Source organism: Pelobates fuscus, chromosome 6 (genome assembly GCF_036172605.1).
Source record: "Pelobates fuscus isolate aPelFus1 chromosome 6, aPelFus1.pri, whole genome shotgun sequence".
NCBI classification, from domain to species: Eukaryota; Metazoa; Chordata; class Amphibia; order Anura; family Pelobatidae; genus Pelobates; species Pelobates fuscus.
Genome location: NC_086322.1, coordinates 121,768,654 through 121,793,285, shown reverse-complemented (window position 1 = coordinate 121,793,285; position 24,632 = coordinate 121,768,654). Strand labels below are relative to the sequence as shown.

Below are 24,632 nucleotides of genomic sequence, written 5' to 3'. Positions count from 1 at the left end.
CGCAGGGAGGCATGCCACCATTGGACGCCTTTCGTCAGCATGCTTGTCGTGCTGACATCAGATGTCTAATATGCACAGACTTGACATTAGATAGCCTGGTAATCTTGGTCTGGTCTGGCTAATGGGACCCCAATGACGCTGCTGTTGGTGGAGTTACACATCCGGCAAGAGAGGGGTTAAACTCTGGGCAACAGAGGGGTTAAACTTCTGGGCAAGGTTTCATAGCGAAATTACAACGATCTCTTCAAATCATACAAGTGGTCTTGAGTAACTTGTTATTAAATTACTATACACATCATATTGGCATTTGCATAGCTCACAACTAAACAAAGCAACGTTGTGGTTTCTCAAATTACTAATAGATTGCAAACCTATAGTAGTGCATTGCTGTCTACTTTTACTACAAAGTTATTTACTTGAAAAATATTCAGTTCAATTGAATAAATATACAAGTTAAACACATGTATGCATTACAAATTAAATACAAATATGTAGCACTCTACTTTTAAAAACAACAATTTTTCCAAGATTCCCGAAGCATAAATTAAGTTTAGTAATGACAATGTTGTACAAAAAAAAAGCAATGTAGCTAATGATTTCCATGTTTTATTATAATTTACAAATAATTAAAACTCATACCGCTTCTGCTAGTCTTAACATGGTGGAAAATGTGATACTTTAAGTATATCATTCCATTTTTATTTGTTTTATTTTGAAATATTTTGTTTTATTTAATAAAATAGTGCGCACATTTTGCTCTACACGCAGTTGTATAGGAACTATGCGAGCAGGGTTTCTGTTGGAGTCGGACTGTGTTTGAGGATGCACGCCTCTCCTAACATTCTAGCTACCCACGTGTGTTACATTTCTGTAGTGTAAAGGAAACATCGGGTGGATTTGGAGTTCTTGCCGATCGGAAAACTTCAAAATGGTGAGTCGTGCTATAGGATTTTTGTGTTAAAACACAGTGCGAACTCTCCATTCTGTACATAAAAGAACATCAGGCTGATGCTGAAACTCAATTCTATGTGTATCTTGTGTTTATCTTCCCCGAAGTAAAAACTATGATTCTGTCCAGTGTGCTATTCTGTAAAATCAAACGGTGATTCACGTCCTAGCTGCAACACAATTGTATGTATCAGTGGTTCAATACCTTTTTAAAATGCGGCATAATTCAATGAGACAACAATGTGAAAGATACATCTATTTATCTACCCTCTTTTACATTATCAGTGTCTTATAAATGTTGAATGTACATGTAGCCTTAATAGGGAGATATTCATATCCATATCTACTTATCTCTTGCCTCCCAAGTATCCGAAGTTGGGGCTCATATCCCTGTGTTCCATTTTGTTCTAGGATCTCCATATTATTGGTGTGTCTGAGTGTAAAACAGAGCTCCACAGCAATACTATTCACTGTAATGTGTCTTTAACCCCTTCAGGACCCGGCTGTTTTGGCCATGTTGGAAGTTAAACGATAATAGATGTTTTGAAATCAGTCTGTAAATAAGATACATTGTCCTTGTTCAAAATTACATGTTGTATACATTATTATTAGTAAAGGAACAGTATAGGCCTTTTTAAACCTGGCAGGGGGGTACGGCCACCAAAACAGTGACTAGAGCCAGCGCTGTATTTAGCGCGAGGCTGACAAGGAATTTGCTTTTTTTGCCGTCCATCCAAACGCCTTGGCAAATGATATGTCAGCTTCTTGTCCTGGGGGGCTCAGGAGCTTGCTGGTTGACTGGTCACCTCAGGGCCCCCCGAGGCTGGCATGTAGGGAGGTGTGGGAGCACTCTCCCCTGAGCATTTCCTGCTCAGCTCCCTCGCGCCCCGCAGTGATGCCAGAGCCGGAATATGATGTCACTCAGGCCTCGGCCTCTTTATAAATCGCTGGTAAGACCACACCTTGAATATGCTGTGCAATTTTGGGCAACTGTTCTAAAGAAGGTTATCATGGCACTAGAAAAAGTGCAGAGACGAGCTACAAAATTGATAAAAGGAATGGAGCATTTTAGTTATGAAGAAAGGTTACAAAATTTAAATCTCTTCAGTTTGGAAAAACTGCGCCTTAGAGGGGATATGATAACATTATACAAATATATTCGGGGCCAGTACAAACCATTATCTGGAAATTTATTCATAAACAGGGCTATACATAGGACACAAGGTCACACATTTAGGCTGGAAGAAAGGAGATTTCATCTAAGGCAAAGAAAAGGTTTTTTTACAGTAAGAGCAATAAGGATATGGAATTAATTGCCGGAAGAGGTGGTTTTGTCAGAGTCTATACAGATGTTTAAATTGCAATTGGATAAATACTTGCAAAAACATAACATACAGGGATACAATTTTTAATTAGTGGGCTAATAGCTGCTTGATCCAAGGAGACATCTGACTGCTATTTTGGGGTCAAGAAGGAATTTTTTACTAGTTTGTTGCAAAATTGGAAGCGCTTCAGACTGGGTTTTTTGCCTTCTTTTGGATCAACAGCAAAAGCATATGTGAGGAAGGCTGAACTTGATGGACGCAAGTCTCTTTTCAGCTATGTAACTATGTAAGAGGCGCGCGAGGGAGCTGAGCAGGAAGATCAGAGCTCCCTCGCATGCCTGCATTGACAGCACGCCCAGCCAAGCAGCACCACTGGACTCCAGGGAAATAGAGACTCCATGCCAGCAGTCCCAAAGGTAGGGAGACTGGGTCGAGTGAAATAATAAAAAAAAAAAAAATTAAAGTGTCTGTGAGTGAGTTTGTATGTGTGCCTGTCAAAGTTTGTCAATGAGTTTGTATGTGTTTCAGTGAAAGTGTGTGTGCCAATGACTGTGCATCTGTAAGTGAGTGTATGCATCAGTGAGGGCGTGTGTATGTCAGGCAAAGAGTGTGTTGGTTTTAAAAAGGAAGAGAAGTTTAGATTGGGGAGGGCTGCCCGAGTTTTGTCATGCCTTGGGCAGCATAAAATCTAAATACACCACTGACTAGGGCACTATAGTGTTGGGAATGTACACTTGCATTCTTCATGTTTTAGTCTTCCTTATGTCACCTAAAGGTTTTCAGAATACCCCTGCCCCTGGTCACACCCCCAATCACACACCTAAAATTAAAGTGTCCATCTTTTTCCATTTGGAATGCTGGGTGGAATGCTTGTAGTTTCAATTATTGTCAGAATAGATATCCAGTCCTTACTAAAAATATTTTATGGACTATATTGACTCTAAAATCCTTTTGGCCCCTGTGCAGAAGCTATGTAATAATATATTAGTAAACTGCCGTCAAAACTTGAGCTCTGGAGGTGGAAATCTATGTTTAAAATGTATACAATAAATATACACATAAGATGCAGCTTTTATACTGAGTAATCTATATCCACTTTATGCACACTGTACAGCCATCTAACTGCAATTCTAATGAGTAGTCTGTAATACTATAATACCGGTTGTACATATAGGCTACATAGGGATGAATAAATAATAATAAATGAAACCCTAAAATACATACAAGGGATCTAAAAGGAAGCCACTTAATTCATATACTGTATTGTGCTTTACAATGTCATTGAGAGTCTCCTGGAAGACATCTAATGAACCTCTGTGGGTATAGGTCCAGTTAGTTTATATGGATGAGTGATTTTTGAGATGTGGGTATAATTTGATACATTATCCATCTAACACAATAGTGTTTTGGCTGTACATCATATTGAAGATGGAACTAGTGGGTGACATTTTTGATGGCTGATGATCAAGTATATCTTCTCCATAGATTTGTTACTACTGCGCAAAGTCTCATTAGTCAAGGCTCCGCCCCCGTATGGGGAGTTTCTACTCACTAATAGTAAAGCCGGCTCCCTTCAGTTATCTCTTTACCAGAGAACACCCCCTTACTTGCACTTGGATCCGACCCTGTATGGGGAGTTCCCTCTCATTAATAATAAGGCAGACTTCATCCCTTCACCAGAAAACACCTCCTGATTTGCACTTGGGCTCCACCCATTCTAGACGTGGCGCTCTCATCATACACTCTACTCATTTGCCGTAACGAGGGTCTGTCCCTATCATCCATATAAAAATGTCTGTGGCTCAAGTATTCGGTCCGGCTCTTGAAAAAGGCACATTTCGGTGCTGAAACCCGCGTCCAGCAAACGCTGTCTCTTATTTTAGATAGTTATTTGGATACCTTTCTCTACTTATAAGACAATCTTTATTCAGTTTGTGTGCAATTTAGTTTAGGGGACAGCCTCGAAGCAGTATACAGCAGGGGTGGTTTATAGATCGAGAATCAACCCACAAAATGGAACCTTTTATTTTTGTATTCCCTGACTTCTCACTATTCGAATCTAGGCTTTGTGAGTTGTTTGATGATCGAATATTCGGTAATGTAATAAAGTACAATTGCTAGTCGAGTACCTACTTTCAGCAGTGAGGGTAAGACACTGTTGCTGCTAACATTGGAGTTGCAACATTTTAACAACTTGATGCTGTGTCTAATACATTGCCCCAGGGATTTCCTTGGGCTGTAACTACTTTGTATTTAATATCTACAGTCTGTTTTAATACCTCAATAGTGTCAATTTCTTACTGTCAGTATTTCAGCTGGTATAAATAATCAACTTGATGTGTTTCTGCAGCTAACTGCCTCGAGTATTATTTGACTTTTGCCCTCTGCTGAATGGATCTAGTGGCTCTCTAATGTGCAATTTAAATTCAAATGATATTTTAAGACTAGTAAGTTCTTTCCATCAAACGTCTCACTACATTTTCCCACTGGACCAAGGAATAAGTCTACTAATTTAGATATTTGTAGTATTTAAATTTAATATACAAGACTTTTTTTTTCTGCCTGTATCTAATTTAAAACAATGATCAACTACAAGATCTAATCTTTTCACGGACTGGTTATTTAACTAGAGTATATTTATAGGGTTTCCAGGTACCTATTTTCCCAATAGGGATCTATCTTTCCCTTTTTTACTTATCTCACAAGTGTTGTTTTGTGACACACCAAAGAGTCCCAGTTATCAGTCGATACCTATATTTCCCCTCTCCTGGGCCATTTTTAGTGGCCTCAGATAGACAGATGACCTGTATGCAGCTCTCAAAGGCTTAGGTGTAGGGTTGATATTGAGTTATCCTTAAAGGGAAACTATAGTGCCAGGAAAACAAAATCAATTTGTTTTCCCCTTCTGTTACTTACCTGAAATCCGGCATTGATTTCCTTGGCGCTGGTTCAGGCAGCGCCTCCACTCCTCACCCACTGACATTAGTCTGCAGGGGACCTAATGCGCTTGCATTCGGTCTTCCCCCATACAAAAGCATTGTATAATGCTTTTCTATTGGGTTTCGGGTGACGCTGGATGTCCTCATGCAGAGCGTGTGGACGTCCAGTGTCAGTCTGGTGACCAAGCCGAAAGTGGAGTTAAACCTGGAAAGTAATTATTGCAGTTAAAAAAAAAAAAAAAAAAAAGCTGAAGTGGTCTGGGTGCCTACAGTGTCCCTTTAACTACCCAAAAAATATTTAGTTCCTACACATTGGGTATATTGCAATCAGGACTGATATGTGAATATATTTTGAGTTCTTTTTCTTTTATTACACTGGATGTGTAAAAATGATTAAAGGAACACTAACCTGTATTCCTAATGCTTTAGTATTTCTGTCCCTAGTCATAAAGACTCCCATACAAATAACAATAATAAAAAAAAAGCCTTTTAACCCCTTAAGGACACAGATTCAAAAGCTTGTCTTGCACTTAAAGGGAATCTCCAGTGCCAGGAAAACGATCCGTTTTCCTGGCACTGGAGGGTCCCCCTCCCTCCCACCCACCAATCCCCAGGTACTGAAGGGGTGAAAACCCCTTCAGTCACTTACCTGAGGCAGCGGCGATGTCCCTCGCCGCTGTCTCCTCCTCCGCGACACTCCTCCTCTCCATTGCGTCGGCCGGTGGGCGAGACTGATCCCGCCCACCGGCCGAGGAGACCTAATGCGCATGCGCGGCAATGCCGCGCATGCGCATTAGCGCTCCCCTTAGGAAAGCATTGAAAAATAATTGTAATGCTTTACTATGGGGATTTGAGCGACGCTGGAGGTCCTCACAAAGCGTGAGGACGTCCAGCGACGCTCTAGCACAGGTTTCCTGTGCTATAGAGCAGGAAGTGACCTCTAGTGGCTGTCTAGTAGACAGCCACTAGAGGTGGAGTTAACCCTGCAAGGTAATCATTGCAGTTTATAAAAAAAATGCAATAATTACACTTGCAGGGTTAAGAGTAGTGGGAGTTGGCACCCAGACCACTCCAATGGGCAGAAGTGGGTGCCTGGAGTGTCCCTTTAACCCCTTAAGGACACATGACATGTGTGACATGTCATAATTCCCTTTTATTCCAGAAGTTTGGTCCTTAAGGGGTTAAGGACACAAGTAATTTTCAAATTTTTTGCTGTTTGCGTTCAACTGCAATTTGCATTTTACTATTTTATTGCACCAACATATTTTATATACAGTTTTTTTTAAGGAAAATAAGGGGCTTTGAATTGATGTAACATCATAAACTGCACTAATTGCCTAAGATGGTTAGCTTCCGGGTTCTTAAAACACTTAAGAAGCCGGAAGCATGAGGACCTCCAGCTTCGCCGGAATCCACATAGGAAAGCATTGAATAATGCTTTCCTATGGGGCGGTGTAATGCGCACGTGGCCATTGCCGTGCGTGCATGGCAATTGATGAGCAGTAGGTCTCCCCCGCCGGCTGACGTCGGCGGGGGAGGAGAGTTGGCGGAGCTTGACCCAGCGCCGAGGGACATCGGCGCTGGATACTGGTAAGTCACTGAAGGGGTTTTAACCCCCTCAGCAACCTGGGATGGGAGGTGGGAGGGAGAGGGGACCTGCAGTGCCAGGAAAACGGTTTGTTTTCCTGACACTGGAGAGTCCTTTTAACCCCTTAAGGACGGCGGGCGTTCTGTGCCTTCCTTAGTGAACCGGCTCTAAATGCCGGAGGGTAGCATAGAACGCCCAAACCGTCCTTGGTACTTTCCCGGTCGCCGGCGAACGCGGTATGGGGACTTACCTGGGAGCCCAGGGAGTCCCCCTCTGTCCTGTTCGGCCCCCCTGGGTCATGTGATCGCGAGGTTCTTGCGAGGACCTCACGATCACATGTACGGCATGGCCCTCCAAGGCATTGCCAGCAGGGGAAGTGCCTGAAAGGACAGGTACTCCCCCTGCTGTCTGAAAATAAAATAATAAATGTTAAAAACAGTGTAAAGATAAATAATATATACTTAAATCATATATATATTTATTATATGTGTGTGTGTGTGTGTGTGTGTGTGTATATATATATATATATACACACACACACACATACTGTCTAAGTGTGTTTTAATATTAATATATATATTAATATCAAAATACACGTACAATGATATTGATTAAATATATGTATAATTTTAAATATATATATTTATATATACCGTATATACTCGAGTATAAGTCGAGTTTTTCAGCACATTTGTTTGCTGAAAAAGCCCCACTCGACTTACACTCGAGTCAAGGTCTGTATTATGGCAACTTACATTGCCATAATACAGACCAGGACCGCCGGGCTCATTACAAGCCTGGCGGTCCTGTTGGGGGCTGGCAGCAAGCTGTTACTTACCTTTTGTAGCAGCACCGGTCAGCTCCCTTCACCTCCGTGCAGCTCCCCTGTCAGCGACCCGCGCCCATCAAATCCTTGACACGGGTTACCGTAGCAACGCTCCGCGCAGCACGCAGACCGCAAGATTTACACTCGGAGGTGAAGGGAGCTGACCGGAGCTGCTACAAAGGTAAGTAACAGTGAGATATATAGTGTACTCTTTAATAAAAGACATAGTTGTACACCATATAATAGGAAGCACTCACGTGGTTCAGAGCCTATTGAGGATTGGCTCTAATCACTCTCGCTTTGTGTCCTTAAGGTGACACACACCTTTGAATCCAAATGAGATGTACTCCTCAAAAATAAAAAGAGAGAGAACAGGGAAAACTCGCCCTGGTGTTGAAATCCTTATGATGACAAAACACAAACATGCATATAAAAATGAAGATTGCTTCTCACCTGGGTGAGAGCCTGTAACCTGGCTCTAAGTAAATGGGCATATGAGTCCTTTTGGGATAACTCCTTCCCTCTTTGGCAGGATAGAAGATGCACCAAATATATGTATTCAAAATAAAAATAATATTTATTACAATTGAGAAAGCCGAACGGAATCGGCAAAACGCGTTTTGGACTCACCTATATACTGTATGTATCATATTGATTTTAAAAATGTATGTAATAAATATTATTTTTATTTTGAATATACCTATATATAAATACAAATAATACAAAAAATTATATATATATATATATATCTATATAATAATTCTACGTATATATTTATGTAATAAAATTTTATAATTAGGCCATTTTATTAATTACAATTAGCGGGACTTGCCTGACAACCCAGGCCAAAAATCCAGGGAATTTAATTTGCTAGCACTATATTTAACCCTGTAACTTTCCAAGACACCATAAAACCTGTACAGGGGGGGTACTGTTTTACTCGGAAGACTTAGCTGAGCACAAATATTAGTGTTTCAAAACAGTAAAATGTATAACAACGACGATATTGTCAGTAAAAGTGTCATTTTTTGCATTTTTCACACACAAATGGCACTTACACGGACGATATAATTGTTGTGATACGTTTTACTGTTTTGAAACACTAATATTTGTGTTCAGCGAAGTCTCCCGAGTATAACAGTACCCCTCATGTACAGGTTTTATGGTGTTTTCAAAAGTTACAGTCAAATATACGGCTTACGTTTCAGTTTCTTCACATTGAAATTCGCCAGGTTGGTTATGTTGCCTTTGAGACCGTATGGTAGCCCAGGAATGAAAATTACCCCCATGATGGCATACCATTTGTAAAAGTAGACAACCCAAGGTATTGCAAATGGGGTATGTCCAGTCTTTTTTAGTAGCCACTAGCCACATAGCCATTTCACAGCCAATCTCTGATAAATATTGGACTAAAATGTATTTTTTTTTTTTTGACACACAAACCTATAACAAAGAACTTCTCATGTGTATTTCATAAAGTTGGTGTTTACTTTTCCTGTACAAAACCTAATTTTGTGTTCAGCTACATCTGCTGAGCACAACGATACCACCATTGTATGTCTTTGGCACAAAGGCCTACCATTTGTAAAAGTAGACAGTCCAGGGTATATCATATTGTGCCTTAATGCAAGCTTGACGGAAAATTTCCGTTATTGGTCGGGAAGGGGTTAATTAGCTTTTTCCAGCATGCAGCTCTTCTTCACTCCTCAGATGGCTACTAACGTCTCCACCTTCTGCATTGAGACATTGAGATTTCCTCATAGAGATGCATTCATTCAGTGCATCTCTATGGGGAGATAGTGATTGGCCAGGGGCATTTAACTCCATCCACTGGCCCGCCTCCTTGGCTGAGATCATCAGAATTGACAATCTCAGCTAATTCAAAGCTTTCATATGTGAAAGCGTTGTGATTTGCTAAAATCATCACTTATGATGATGTCAGCCAGGGAGGCAAATCAGGGGCCATAGCCTGCACCAGCAGTTTGAAATAAAGGTACAATTTTACTCTATTTAGGGGGCCAGTGTGGCTAGATAATAGCACTATAGGGTAAGAAATATATGTTTGCATTCCTGACTTTATAGTGTTACTTTAGTGAAATATCATCGTATCATGCAAGGTAAGAGAAGGTCATAAGACCTCCTATAGCAGGCATCTGAATCTGGTAGTGCTCATAGTTCCCTGGGATTTGGTGGTTTATTACATTGGGTTTTGTTTTGTATTTATTTTATTTTATAGGGCTCTACACTTCTCATTTTTTTTAAAACTTTTTTTTATACCTCTTTACATATCTACACATCTAGCCTGCTGAAGAAACTGGGGAATGCTTCAGTAGTGAGACATTTAAAAATCTAGGAAAGTCTTAATTTAATATACATATCTGCACAAATGTTAGACATCTCTTTAATACAGGGCTCCTTAGTTCTATTCCTTGGTAACGACAATCCTGAGAGGCAAGTACCGCTACTATGGTAACAACATAGCAGAACACTAAAATGCAAGAGAAAATACTTTGATCATCATTGCATTTCATATACTTAGTGCTGTCAGAGGGTCTAAATTTACAGTGTTCTCTAAAGATCACCAGGTGACAGATCAAGTACATTACCTTTGTATATTTTCATATTTCTGGTTTTGTTTTACATTTTGCTTTTTAAATCAAATTCATGTTCTGACGCTTGAAACCTGCTTGTAGTCTGTTGGTAACACATCGGTCCCACAATAAATTCTTAAATTGCTAATGAGTTTTTTCCTGTTTCGCGATAAATCATAGTGACAGAATGGATGTATTTACCGGCCTGGTTACAAATTGAAATGGAAATGGACTTGTCAAGAAGGATGATAGCTAGTTTGGTTTTAATCATGTGCAAGACAGACAGAAGAAAAAAAAAAAAAACGCGCTATCAAGATGATGTTAATGTATTGGGATCGAATAGCTGCAGAATTGCCAGAGATTGACAGAACATTTCAGCCAAAATATTGTACTTTGGGAGTTGGGATTTAGCAATTTAATGTTTATCAGTATCACACAATATAATTGTTCATTTATTGTTTTGAGAAATGGATACAGGCTCATCATCTCTGGAGAATTCAACTTCATCTTATTCAGATATATTTTTCATGTTCTGATTGTTTGCTTTTGGCATGCTTAAATTCTCAAAATATGGCTAGATGTCAGCTTTACTTTTAAGCTTTACTCCAGGCAACACTGCTTGTATGCATTTTATAGCTTTAGGCCCCAATTATAAGCTGTGATCTTTCATGTTCTGGTTGATATATTTTGCACGCAAAAAACATTTTTGCAGTTTTTCTAATCCTAAAGTTACCTTCATCATACTATCTTGTTGTTGGTTTCAGGACAGGTTTATTTCCTAAAGTGAGAATCGTTAGAAAGTGGCTTTCAAATGTAACGCCTTTTATCCTCTTCAGCTTCTTTGGCCTTACGTTTGAAATGCACTGTCATGGTTGTTTATTTAATTTGCAGGAATTCAAAGTGAATTTGAAGTTTAAGGCTAATAAAGCCAATCAGAAATAAAAAAATTGACTTGGAGATTGTTTCTAATTTGGCTGTACTGGCCTAAATTGTGAAATTCACTTTGAATTGACAGCGATTCTCATGCTAGTACATTCCCGCCACCAATTCTAACTTTGGTAAATAACCCTGATAGGTAGGTGATGTACACGTAAATCAGGAAGCACGCAAAAGGTTTCTGAAAGTAGGCGTTAAGAAAAAGGCTTTCTTGAGTACGTAATAATGCTGATACCTGAACCACAATATCTGAAAACCCCAACTTTGAGTAGAACTGAGGTTTTGAACAGAGAGCTTTGAAATCTGTTAATCATCTTCTGGAGGGCAGAGAGATTTCGGACACTTGCCATCCCTCTAACTAAGGGTTAAAGTTTCACAGTCTGGTGACTTTGCTGAATTTGCCAGTAGGGGGCAGGTAGAAACAAACTTTACTTACCTGAACCTGTCCTGCGTGGGCATTTTGTTCCGGTGGGTCTGCACCAGCAGTCACATAGGTTGAGCTAATTCCTGCAGCTGTCGCTGGTGATAGCTGTCAGGATTAACACTGTAGTTCTGCCCAGAGTCTAAGAAAGTCAGGCGGAGGAAATATACAGAAACAAAGTATTCCTAACTTTAACTTTGTAAATTTCAGTGAAATTTCAACACTGGCAAAAGGAGTATATTATAAAGATTCTATCTTTATAGAATGCTAATATTTCGGGTAGAGGGTGTGACAGAGCTTCTTTAATCAGGTAGAGACACTTTGTTGAGAAATATTGTAAGACCACAATCACACTTCATTATTACAAAACACTTGATGTGCACAATGTGATGTGATTAGCTTTATTTCCATGTTTTGGCTGTGCCACTATATTCAGGCATAGCATGTGCATTAAAAGGATACTCTAAACACACAAGGTTAATGGAAACCATATGAAGCATACATATGTTATTGGTTGCTTCTTTTTCTTTAAATCATTTTAACTATTCCTTTTTGGAGGTTTTATTCCTCTTTTTGTAAGGCTTACTCTAAGCACCATAGCTCCTACATTTCTACAGTTTTAATCAACTCCTGTTTCTAGCTTGTTTGAATATGAAGGTCTATCCAAATCAAACGGGTAATCCAAATCCATTGCTCACTGTACTTAAATAGGTATCCGCTACATCTCAACATTTTCATTTCAATGTCAGGAAGGATTGCCAGGCTGGTTATGGGCTGAGAGTGTCAGCTGATGCTCTTAACCTATCACTGGTTTAGCCTGTGATAGATATGACACTGTTGTTCCCATAATAGTGTTCTTGAGATTAATTTGTTCTGGGAGTGTTCTTTAACTGACAGCTAAGGCAAATTATTACCTTGATTGGCACCCAGGTTGACCAGACAACCTCAAAGCCAATCCTTCTCTATTACTGGACAGGGACAGCCAGCAATAACCAATTGACAGCTAATCCCGGCATGCACTGTTTCCAAACTTGTGCAGCTGTTTAGTAATATAAAGTATATCACATGATCACAGTGAAGCCCTCCAGCTGCTTTACAGTGATAGTCTTAGTGTGATCACTTACCTCTGGGGACAATATTTCTATGAATCCTCTCTGAATCCATCAAAATAATGTGCAAATTACAAATAAACTGTCAGTGCCCTATTGAGGTGTCTATTTGATGCTTTCAGTTGATTAGCTCTACTCTGACTAACTCTCTAAATGTACAGCTCTTATTTTTATTATTATTGACATTTATATAGTGCCAACAAATTCCGTAGCGCTTTACAATATTATAGGAGGGTGAGTTTTAACAATAAATGAAACAAGTATAAAAACGTACAGGAACAATAGGTCGAAGAGGACCCTGCTCAAACGAGCTTACAGTCTAGAAGAGGTAGGTTATAAAACCCAATAGGACAGGAGATGGCAATCAAACAAGGTGGGAGTGAGGCAGAACTGGAGGAGATAATAGAGTGTTGCCCTTCAGGAGAGCGCAAGGGACAGGTATGTGAGGTAGAGGCTATTCTGGAAGGCCATAAGCTTTCCTGAAGAGATGGGTTTTAAGGATTGAAGTCTATGGGAGAGTCTGATGGTGGTAGGCAGGCTATTCCAAAGGAAGGGAACTGCCAGCAAGAAGTCCTGCAAGTGTGAGTTGGCCGTACGGGTGCGATCGGCAGACAGGAGAATGAATTTGGCAGAGCGGAGAAACCAAGAAGCGGCATATTTATGGATCAGTGAAGAGATATGAGGGGCTAGAATATGGATTAATACTTTAAATTGACTCCTATAGGATATAGGAAGCTAATGCAAGGACTGACAGAGGGGTGAGTTGTGAGAGGAGCGACTGGAGTGAAAAATCAGTCTGATGGCAGCATTTATTACCGAGTGAAGCAGGGCGGTACAGCTTCTGGGAAGATCAGTTAGGAGAGGTTTACAATAATCCATGCGAAAGATTACTAGAGAATGGACGAGTTCCTTAGTAGCAAGTGCGGGCAAGGTATAATCAACAGGATTTGATGACAGACTGGACGTGAGGCTCAAAGGGGAGGCCAGAGTCAAGTATAACGCCAATATAGTGTGCTGATGTGTGTACTAATAATTTGAAAGGAGAGCAAAAGAAGAGGGTCAGTGTTATGAGGAGGAAAGACAAGGAGTTCAGTTTTAGAGAGATTGAGTTTCAGAAAGTGGGAGGACATCCAGTCAGATATGGAAGAAAGGCAATTGGTGACACGTAGGACAGCAGTGGAGAGGTCAAGAGAGGAGATATATATATGTATATATATATATATATCTTGGTGTTGAGTCTCAAAGGGACACTATAGTCACCATAACAACTATAGTTCATTGCAGCTATTCTGGTGTTTATAGTATGTCCCTACAGGCATTTTAATGCAAGCACTGCCTTTTCAGAGAAACAGTGTGCACTTCTGACTTTCAGCATCTCCACAGTCTGCATGAAGACGCTGAACGCTCCCCATAGAGATGCATTGATTCAATGCATCTCTATGAGGAAATGTTGATTGCGCAACATTGCATATTGCCATGCATGCATAATAGCCTCCCAATGTTTCCTTTTGTTGATCTCAGCCAAGGAGGCAGGGCGGGGCCAGCCGCGGTGAGACTGGCTCAAATCTGAAAAAAAATGTGAGTAATGTCACGAGGGACAAGGTGGGGTAAATAAATTGTGTTTTTTTTTTTTAAACTATAGTGTCCGGAATCCACACTGTCTCCCTTGGTAAACTCATCCGCTCCTTTGGCATCCAGTATCATTTCAATGCAGAGAACACGCAAATGTATCTGTTCTCACCACCCTTCTTGACTCGTGTCTCTGACTGCCTCTCTGCTATTTCCAACTGGTTGGCTGCTCATTTCCTTAAACTCAACCTGTCCAAAACAGAACTTCTGGTGTTCCCACCCTCAAATGTTGCTTCTCCTTTGTCTGTGTCCCTCCAGGTCAATGGTGCTGCCATCCGCTCTACCTCTAAGGCTCACTGCCTATGTGTTCTCTTTGATTCCGACCTCTCCTTCACTCCAAATGTCAAATCAATCGCCAAATCCTGCCGCTTCCATTTTAAAAACGTTGCGCGCATCCGACCCTATTTAACACCTGATACGGCAAAGGTGCTTGTCCATGATGCTGTCCTCTTTCGCCTTGACTACTATAATCCGCTTCTCAGTGGTCTTACATGTTCCCAAATTGCCCTGTAACAGTCTAAAATTAATGCAACAGTGCGGTTCATCTTCCTGTCCGCCTGCGCCTCCCACACCTTCCCCTTTGTCAGTCCCTCCGTTGGCTTCCCGTAAGATATAGGGCTCAATTTAAGATGCTGACACAAATCTTTACACAATGCTGTTCCCACCTACTTATCCTTCTAATACACAAATATGTCCCATCTACGCCCCCGAGCTCTGCCGGAGATCTACTTCTAATCTCTGTTTGTACTCCTGCCTCTGATACCCTTGCCCTCCCTGTTAGACTCTCATCCAATCTCCACTCCTTCAAAAAATCTTTGAAAACTTACATCTTTAGGAAAGCATATCAATTAAACTGTGAACAGCTTTCCCTCCCCGCACCCTGACTCCTCTCCTAAAAACTGTCATCAAAACAAAACGCTAAGCCCTCAATTAATGCTATCCTAGCAACCTACCTTTCTACCCTACCCTTGCCTTTTGTGTCACTATACCCCACTCCCTCTAGCATGTAAGCTCATTGAGCAGGGCCCTCAATCCCTCTTAAATCTCCATGCAGAGCATGGAGACACTGCACAGTACACAGGACTCTCTAGTGGCTGTCTGAGTGACTGTCACAAGAGGTCTTACTAGGCAGAAATGTAAACACTTCCTTTTCTCTCAAAATGCAGTGTTTACATTGGGCTGCACAGGCTACAGGCACCAGAACAACTACTTTAATCTGTAGTGCAGGGCTTGACAAATGTGCTTGAAATCTAGGAGCCAGCTATAAAACAGTGAGGATACAGATTTTTCATACAATTCTTAAAGGGACACTATAATCACCAGAACCACTACAGCTGAATGTGGTTGTTCGGAAGTCTATATACTGTCCTTCAATGTAGACACTAACTTTTCAGACTAAAGGTATAGTTTACATTGGTAACACCTCTAGTGACAGTCACTCAGACAGCCTCTAAAAGTGCTTCCCATAGGGGTGCATTGATTCAATGCATCTCTATGAGGAGAAGTTGATTGCGCACCCCCCACTCACAGACACACATACACCCCCCACTCACAGACACACATACACCCCCCACTCACAGACACACATACACCCCCCACTCACAGACACACATACACCCCCCACTCACAGACACACATACACCCCCCACTCACAGACACACATACACCCCCCACTCACAGACACACATACACCCCCCACTCACAGACACACATACACCCCCACTCACAGACACACATACACTCCTCCACTCACAGACACACATACACTCCTCCACTCACAGACACACATACACCCCCCCACTCACAGACACACACCCCCCCACTCACAGACACACACCCCCCCACTCACAGACACACACCCCCCCACTCACAGACACACCCCCCCCCACTCACAGACACACACCCCCCCACTCACAGACACACATACACCCCTCCACTCACAGACACACATACACCCCTCCACTCACAGACACACATACACCCCTCCACTCACAGACACGCATACACCCCTCCACTCAGACACGCATACACCCCTCCACTCACAGACACACATACACCCCTCCACTCACAGACACACATACACCCCTCCACTCACAGACACACATACACCCCTCCACTCACAGACACACATACACCCCTCCACTCACAGACAGAGACACACACACTCACACACACACACTCATTCACTAACATACACACACACACATTCACTCAGACACACATACACACTCACTGACAGGCATACACATACACACACACACTGCAACTCACACTCACAAAAACATGACTTTTATTATTTTAAACTCACCCAGTTTCCCTGCCTTTAGGAAAGCTGGAGTGGATTAGCTTTCACTGGGGTCCTGTGGGGCTGCCGTCTTCTCTCTGCTTGGCTCCCTAGAGTGCTGTTTGGTGATGCGGGGCCAGAATGACATCAAATTCGGCCCCCGGCATCACTGGAGGGCGTGCAAGGGAGCTCCTTTGCTGCCTCCCTCAATCAGCCGGCCGCTGGCCTGCCTCCTTCCCTCAGCTCTCAATTAGTCGAATGTCCGTCTGCCTGCCCACCTCCAATCTCAGGGGCTGAACAGGCTCACAAAACCCTGGCGCCAGGACAAATTTCCTGGTCGCCATGGTGACCTGGCGCCTGGTATTTGTTGAGCCCTGCTGTAGTGGTTCTGGTGACAATAGTGTATGTGGCAAACCTAGCCACTTCTGGAACACTGGACTTTATTTGCCATAAAGGTTGTCTGTATTGTATGCTGTGTAAAATATGTCTTCTGCTGTGTATTATGTGTCCATTGTAATTCGTATGCTAACAGCCGTAAGCCGCTAGCATTCAGTCACTTCGTTTCACGAACAGCGCCTATCCGGGCTGTTCGTGAAACGAATATGGGCCCCCCTGATAGACCACACATTAAGAGACGTGTGGCGCTCGTTAACCGATTGCAACAATGTTGCAATCGGTAATTAAGTGTATTCCTAGGTGGCCGTCGTTCGGCTACCGACCACGCGGCGGTCGGCCATCTTGGATTCTTTGTTTCCCCAGCGGTGTTTTGTCGTCGAGCGCGTGGAACTAAAAACGGCTGCTCGACGACACGAACACCGCTGCACTTCCAGACCGTTCGGGAGCTCCGGTATTCCCCTATTATGTGTCCCCATTGGTATTCGGTACTTTGAAACGAATTTAAATAATAAATGTATCTTGTGCGGCGTTCGGTTGTTTCAGCTGGGATCTCAGCGGCATTCATACGAAAGATGCACTCAGACCCCAGCTATCTACCGAACGTCCGTTCGTCTGAATAGCACGAATATTGGGAAAGTTGTGCATTTAAATGTAAAATGCCAGTTCTGCTGCACGGAGGGATAATCCACTTAACGGTATATTTCAGTAGGAGTGTCCCTCTCGTGCAGCAGTGCCTGATGGGAGAAAAGCTCCAAATGTTAAGTCCCCCATGTAGTCCCTTACTGTGTCACCCCTGCCAGGTCAGTAAGGAAACCCCTTGCATGGGGACTTGCATAAATACTGGAAGTTCTGAATAAAGCTGCTAGATAATACCAGCGGAGATCGTGGATTCTAATACTGCACTCCGCTACAGTGTACCTTTAAGAATTGCATATTTCTTGTTGTGAATTAAATGAAACTCCTAACTTTTTAACTGGCTTCTAGATTCCCAACAAATTTGTCAAGCCTTGCTTTAGAATATAACCTTATTGAAGCAGGACCTTCAATGTCTCTTGTCTAAAACAAACGGTGTGCCTCTGTGCTTGAATTTGTCTTTAAACTGACTTATATAAAGATAATTTCAGGTAACACAGACTCTTTTTTTTTTTTTTTTATCTGTTTTTTTGTTTTTGTTTTTTTTTCTCTCATTTTTGTTCATCTTATTTATTTCTAACCCTTTCACAGACAAAAGAAAGAACAATTGTTTTATTGCCAAGTGCCCTCAACTTGTTATCTGATTTTTATGGTACTTGTGTGGCATGTATTTTAACTGTATGTTCCAGCTATATTTAATTGATGACAGGTTGAGAAATAGCAGGTTGCCATCTACTAGTTGCAAGCCAAGTATTCACTCTCAAGCTGTACTGACTCATTTCACCTCAGTTGTGCTTGTCGATAATGTTATACTGAGTAAACATCAGAAACCAAAAGTGTTAACACTTCAATATACAAAAATATGTTTTGCGGCCATCATGTGTTAAAAAGTAATGAATAATAAAATTGGACCAATCACGGTTTTCATTTCTATATGACTAATTTAATAGGTTCTCTAGAACTCATACTTCATCTAGGTTTTATTGTTATACATATCATTTTATCACATTTCTGTCTCACCTTCAGACTTCCCAAGTGACCCCATTTCTTAGGAGCTAAGATGGGCAGGATGCAGCTGTTCTAGTCCCTGATAGTAAATTTTTCTGTTGTATTTCTGCAGTTGTACTTTGTTCTCCTTTTGGTTCTTTTGGGCAGGTAGCTAGCACCAATGAAGCCCTGTGTCTTCTCTTATCCTGTGAAGTTTGGGGCTCCTCCATTGACAATGTAATGGTTCTAATATGCTCTATTGTGGATTCAGTCCGTTAACCCTTCATTCAGCTCGTCTTAGTATTTTTTACCATGATCCTTTCACTAATCTTGGTGGAATGCATGCTGAGTGTGTCTGTGATCCTCTGATAATCAGGAAAGACTGACCTAGGAGACAGCCATGTGGAGCAGGCAAGTCTTATACATAGAATGCATGCACAGACTGCATTGTGTTCTACAGCCATTTTCTGTCGCTTCTAAGCAATGGCCCAGGAGGAAGAAGATTAAGAATAGGACACTTTATCTAGAGTAAAAGTCATTATTGCCTACAGTGGCGTACACATGACCTATGGGGCCCGGTGCGAAAATTGGTCCGTGGTCCGTGCCCAGTGCATAAAAATAAAAGATTGTCTTTTTCCCAATTGTACAGCACTGTGGAACATGCTGGTGCTTTATAAATGCCAGTAATAATATTAATTGTGCTTAGTAGGAACATGTTGTGTATAGTTTGAACAAAAGTAACATTCTACTTTACACAGCATCAAAGCATATTAATGGATGTATTTGTTTTACTTCCAATAATAATTTGAATCCTAGATCTTTATCTTGGCACGCCCTGTGATATTTGAAGTCTTTACAGCATTTTTCTGAAGTTGTATTCCAAGATAGAGCTGCTACATATCTTATGCATTGTTTTTGCTATTTGTATACTTTCTGTGGTCATAAAAACACTTTTTGAAAGTATCCTACATCAAAACTAGGATAGGTATACAAGGCCATTAGGATTTACAGTGTAGTGTTACCTGATAAGTTAATCAAAGTTAAGCCAAGCACACGTTATTATGTATTCATTATATATATAAGCTATTAACCATTGCATGTGCTTGCACCATTAGGTTATGAGAGACGAAGAAATAGTCCTCTATTGGAAATTAGTGAATCATGTAAATAGCCTGGGTGGCATTAGTAATTTATGGATAATAGCATGGGTGGCCAAAAGGTAGTCCCCAGCTGTTAAAGAACTCAACAATCTTAATGCTTTGCCAGTTTAAGGATGGAAAATTATCTTGGGAGTTGGGGGTTGTACAACAGCTAGGGATCTATCTACCGACTGCTCCTCATAAACATGTGTAAATTAGGATTACCGTATATACTAGAGTATAAGCCGAGTTTTTCAGCACATTTTTTGTGCTGAAAAACCCCAACTCGGCTTATACTCGAGTCAGTGTCTGTATTATGGCAATTTACATTGCCATAATACAGACAGGGGCTGGCAGCGAGCGCTTACCTCTCCTGCAGCTCCTGTCAGCTCCCTTCTCCTCCGTGCCGGTCCGTTCAGCACCTCTGTCAGCTCCCAGTGTTAGTCTCGCGAGAGCCGCGGGGTCATAGTGCGGCTCTCGCGAGACTTACAGTGTGAGCTGACAGAAGAGCTGCACGGACCGGCGCGGAGGAGACGGGAGCTGACAGGAGCTGCAGGAGAGGTAAGTAAACTCTGCCAGCCCCCCTCCCCCCACTGAACTGCCAATGCCACTGGACACCAGGGAAGGAGAGCTCCCCTCCCTGCCATATATCAAGCAGGGAGGGGGGACGGAAAAAATAAAAATAATATTAAAAAAAACTAAAAAAATAATAATAATGAAAAAAACAATAATATAACAAAAATAAAATAAAATTAATAATTATAAAAAAATATATTAAAAATTCCCACCTCATACACATACACACTGCATTCACACACACACACTGCATTCACACACACACTGCATTCACACACTGCATTCATACACACTGCATTCATACACACTGCATTCATACACACTGCATTCATACACACTGCATTCATACACACTGCATTCATACACACTGCATTCATACACACTGCATTCATACACACTGCATACACACACACACTGCATACACACACACACTGCATTCATACACACACACACTGCATTCATACACACACACACTGCATTCATACACACACACACTGCACTCATACACACACACTGCACTCATACACACACACTGCATTCATACACACTGCACTCATACACACACTGCATTCATACATACACACTACACACACTGCACTCATGCACACACACTGCACTCATGCACACACACTGCACTCATGCACACACACACTGCACTCATGCACACACACCCTGCACTCATGCACACACACCCTGCACTCATGCACACACACCCTGCACTCATGCACACACACCCTGCACTCATGCACACACACCCTGCACTCATGCACACACACTGCACTCATGCACACACACACTGCACTCATGCACACACACACTGCACTCATGCACACACACACTGCACTCATGCACACACACACACTGCACTCATGCACACACACACTGCACTCATGCACACACACACACTGCACTCGTGCACACACACACACTGCACACACACACTGCACTCATGCACACACACACTGCACTCATGCACACACACACTGCACTCATGCACACACACACTGCACTCATGCACACACACACTGCACTCATGCACACACACACTGCACTCATGCACACACACACTGCACTCATGCACACACACACTGCACTCATGCACACACACACTGCACTCATGCACACACACACACTGCACTCATGCACACACACACACTGCACTCATGCACATACACACACTGCATTCATTATATACACACACTGTAAATAAATATTCAATTAATATAATTTTTTTATGATCTAATTTTATTTAGTAATTTACCAGTAGCTGCTGCATTTCCCACCCTAGTCTTATACTCGAGTCAATACATTTTCCCAGTTTTTTGGGGTAAAATTAGGGGCGGCTTTTACTCAAGTATATACGGTAATTGATAGAGCACCTGCTACAAATTTTGAATTGTGATGTTTGGTACATTAGAACATTCACTGTACAGTTCAAATAGCAGGTGTCTATTTTTACAGCAATAAACAAAACCATAACATCTGATTTTTCTTTTTCTAAATTCATTTTTTTCTTTTAAATAACATTTTTACTTTTAGCTAACTTTTTATTTGTTTTGCTGCAGTATCCTATTGAGAAAATTCCAGGCTGGTAGTAACTTTTGATTGTGCCATATCTTTATTCTGTAGTCCCTCCTAGAATTCCCTTTATGGAGGATGTTTTTTATTTTTAAACAAATGTATATTTTACTGTTGTTTTGATCTCCAGCCAAAAGCACCACAGAATAAGGGAAAGCCGGAAAACAAAGTGATCCATCCATACAGTAGGAAAGCTGCACAGCTTGCACGGGAAGGCCATAAACAGGACAGAAAGGAAAAGTAAGATATATTTAGCAGACCTACACCTTAACTCCCTTATATGATTTTCTTGTTTTGCAATAAAAGCCTATCTGAAACTGGCTTATTCATGTTTTAAAGTATCTTTTGTAAAGCAAATGGTAATACCTTTTTGTAAACAAATAGCAACCTCTGTGTGTTCAGATTTAATAGCTGGTTCCTCTGCCTTAAAGTGATGCTATAAACTATTGCAGAATATGTATTGAGAACAAATTACTTAAATCTCATCTATATGGATAACCAGTGTTATATATTATTGAACAGCCGTAAACATGGAAAGTTGAAGCGTCATATATACTATACAAAGAAAAAATATATATGATTTTAGAAAGTTAGCATTAAAAACAAAAACAAATTGAACACGAAATAACAATCTTTAAAAGTATTTTCACAAACTACCGTATTTATCGGCGTATAACACGCCCCGGCGTATAACACGCCCCGGCGTATAACACGCACCTAATTTTAAGAAGGAAATTTCCCCACCTCCCATAGTGTTCCCCCACCCTCATCCCATAGTATTCTCCCCCCCCCCCATAGTATTTTCCACCCCCTCCCATAGTGTTCCCCCTCAACCCATAGTGTTCTCCCCCCTCCCATAGTTTCCCCCCTCCCCTTGTCCCATAGTGCACTTTCCCTCCCCTTGTCCCATAATTACTTGCCTGTCTTGAAGCGTAGGCCGGCTTCACAGCACGCACCGCGGTACTGGAACTTCAATTTCAGGTTCCGGTTTCCGGCGGGACTGAAAGGAAGTGTGAACACTGAGTGCACACTTCCTTTCAGTCCCGCCGGAAACCGGAACCTGAAATTGAAGTTCCAGTACCGCGGTGCGCGCTGAACACCGGCCCACGCTTCAAGACAGGTAAGTAAACCTTCACATTCGCTCCATAAGACGCACAGACATTTCCCCTCACTTTTGAGGGGAAAAAAAGTGCGTCTTATGGAGCGAAAAATATGTATATCGGCGTATAACACGCACACATCATTTGCCCCCTATTTTCAGGGAGAAAAAGTGCGTGTTATACGCCAATAAATACGGTATATATCTGAACTCATTTGGATAATTGTACATTGATATACATATGTTGTGTTTAATATACTTTTAATTACAATGTTTAATATTTGTTTAAAAATGTTTGTGTTACCTTGTATGTATTATATATTTTCTCTCTCCATGTGCACATCTAATTTGAAAAACCTCAAATTATATATTGCAAAATATTAGCTTATTTTTATATATCCTGAATAAAAACATTTTTATTTCAAGGAAAATATGCCAGTTAAGTTAGTTATTGTAACCACCTTGAACATTTTAATTGGGATTTATTTATGTAATGATTTGTCTTTACAAAGGTTAAAAAATGAAAAAGCTTTAAGACTAAACATCATTGGTAAGTACAATGTTTTTCCTTTTATATTTATATAGTAAGTATAATGTGTGTGTGTGTGTATATATATATACATATATATATATCATACAGAATCCATCAAAACGAACTTTAAATCTCACAAACTGTAATAGGTTTTTAAAACACAAAAATTGTGCGGATTTAGTTACAGTATATGATCATACATTGCACAACCTTTCTACAATGTCAATGTACCCCATTTTGGGGGAGGTGTATATATCCTGAAATGTTGTTTGTGTGTGTGCTGGCTCTATGAAATGTCTGCGGTAATGTGCGTGTATGTTAGCTGTATGTAGAGTGGGCGTGTTCTGGCTGCATGTGATGTGTCTTTTCTGTACGTGATGTGTCTTTGTGTGTGGTGGTGCTCGGTTTAGCCCCCTCCCACTCGACTTTCTGCAGGCCAGGGGTATGATCACCGGTGGTTCAGCAGGAGTCCTGGTTCCCTGATGATCCAATGGAGGGATCATATCGCCTGGTTGCGTAGCAGGGGTCCTGTTCCTTGATGGTTCAGTGCTGAAGTTAATGTTTTCACCTTCAGTGGTTGCAGACCTCCGTAATTGCTTCCTCGCCATCCTAGCATTTAGAGTGTTAAAATGCAGGCCAGAATCCAGACTGTGAGGGAGTGATTATAGAGCTGTAAAAGTTACTCGACACAGCATATTCATCTGAAGTGAATTTCTACTCATCAATGACTAGTGTTGATTGGAAATGTTGTGCCTTGTATGTATGTGTTTAAAAATATACATACAAATATATCCCTAGACGCCTGTGGCATGCTTTGCATCTGTACCTTCAGTTGGTGCAGACTTCACTAATTGCTTCCTCTTGGTCCTGTGCTCTCTTGTCAGTCATAACGCAGCCACTGGAATTTCCAGAATGCAATCTGACTCACTGAAAGATGCAGACCTCACGCTTCCCATCTAAAATGCTAGGGAACATGATCCCCACTAAACCACCAGGGATCCTGAAAAATCCACCACCATGTCGTAGACCTGGTGATACATATATTTTAGAAATTTTCATATATACAGAATTTAGGGACCTTGCTGGTAAACCTATA

General features: G+C 41.3%; 1 protein-coding gene across 1 annotated transcript in view; it reads left to right on the top strand.

Moving 5' to 3' along the window:
- Positions 1–816: 816 nt before the first annotated feature.
- Positions 817–24,632, top strand: part of TMA16 (translation machinery associated 16 homolog) — a 60,825-nt gene continuing 37,009 nt past the window's right edge. Inside the window, exons 1-3 of the mRNA XM_063458207.1 lie at positions 817–931; positions 22,036–22,145; positions 23,517–23,554. Of these exons, the coding sequence (XP_063314277.1) occupies positions 929–931; positions 22,036–22,145; positions 23,517–23,554 (151 nt within the window). The 5' untranslated portion in view covers positions 817–928. The remainder of the gene's footprint in view (positions 932–22,035; positions 22,146–23,516; positions 23,555–24,632) is intronic.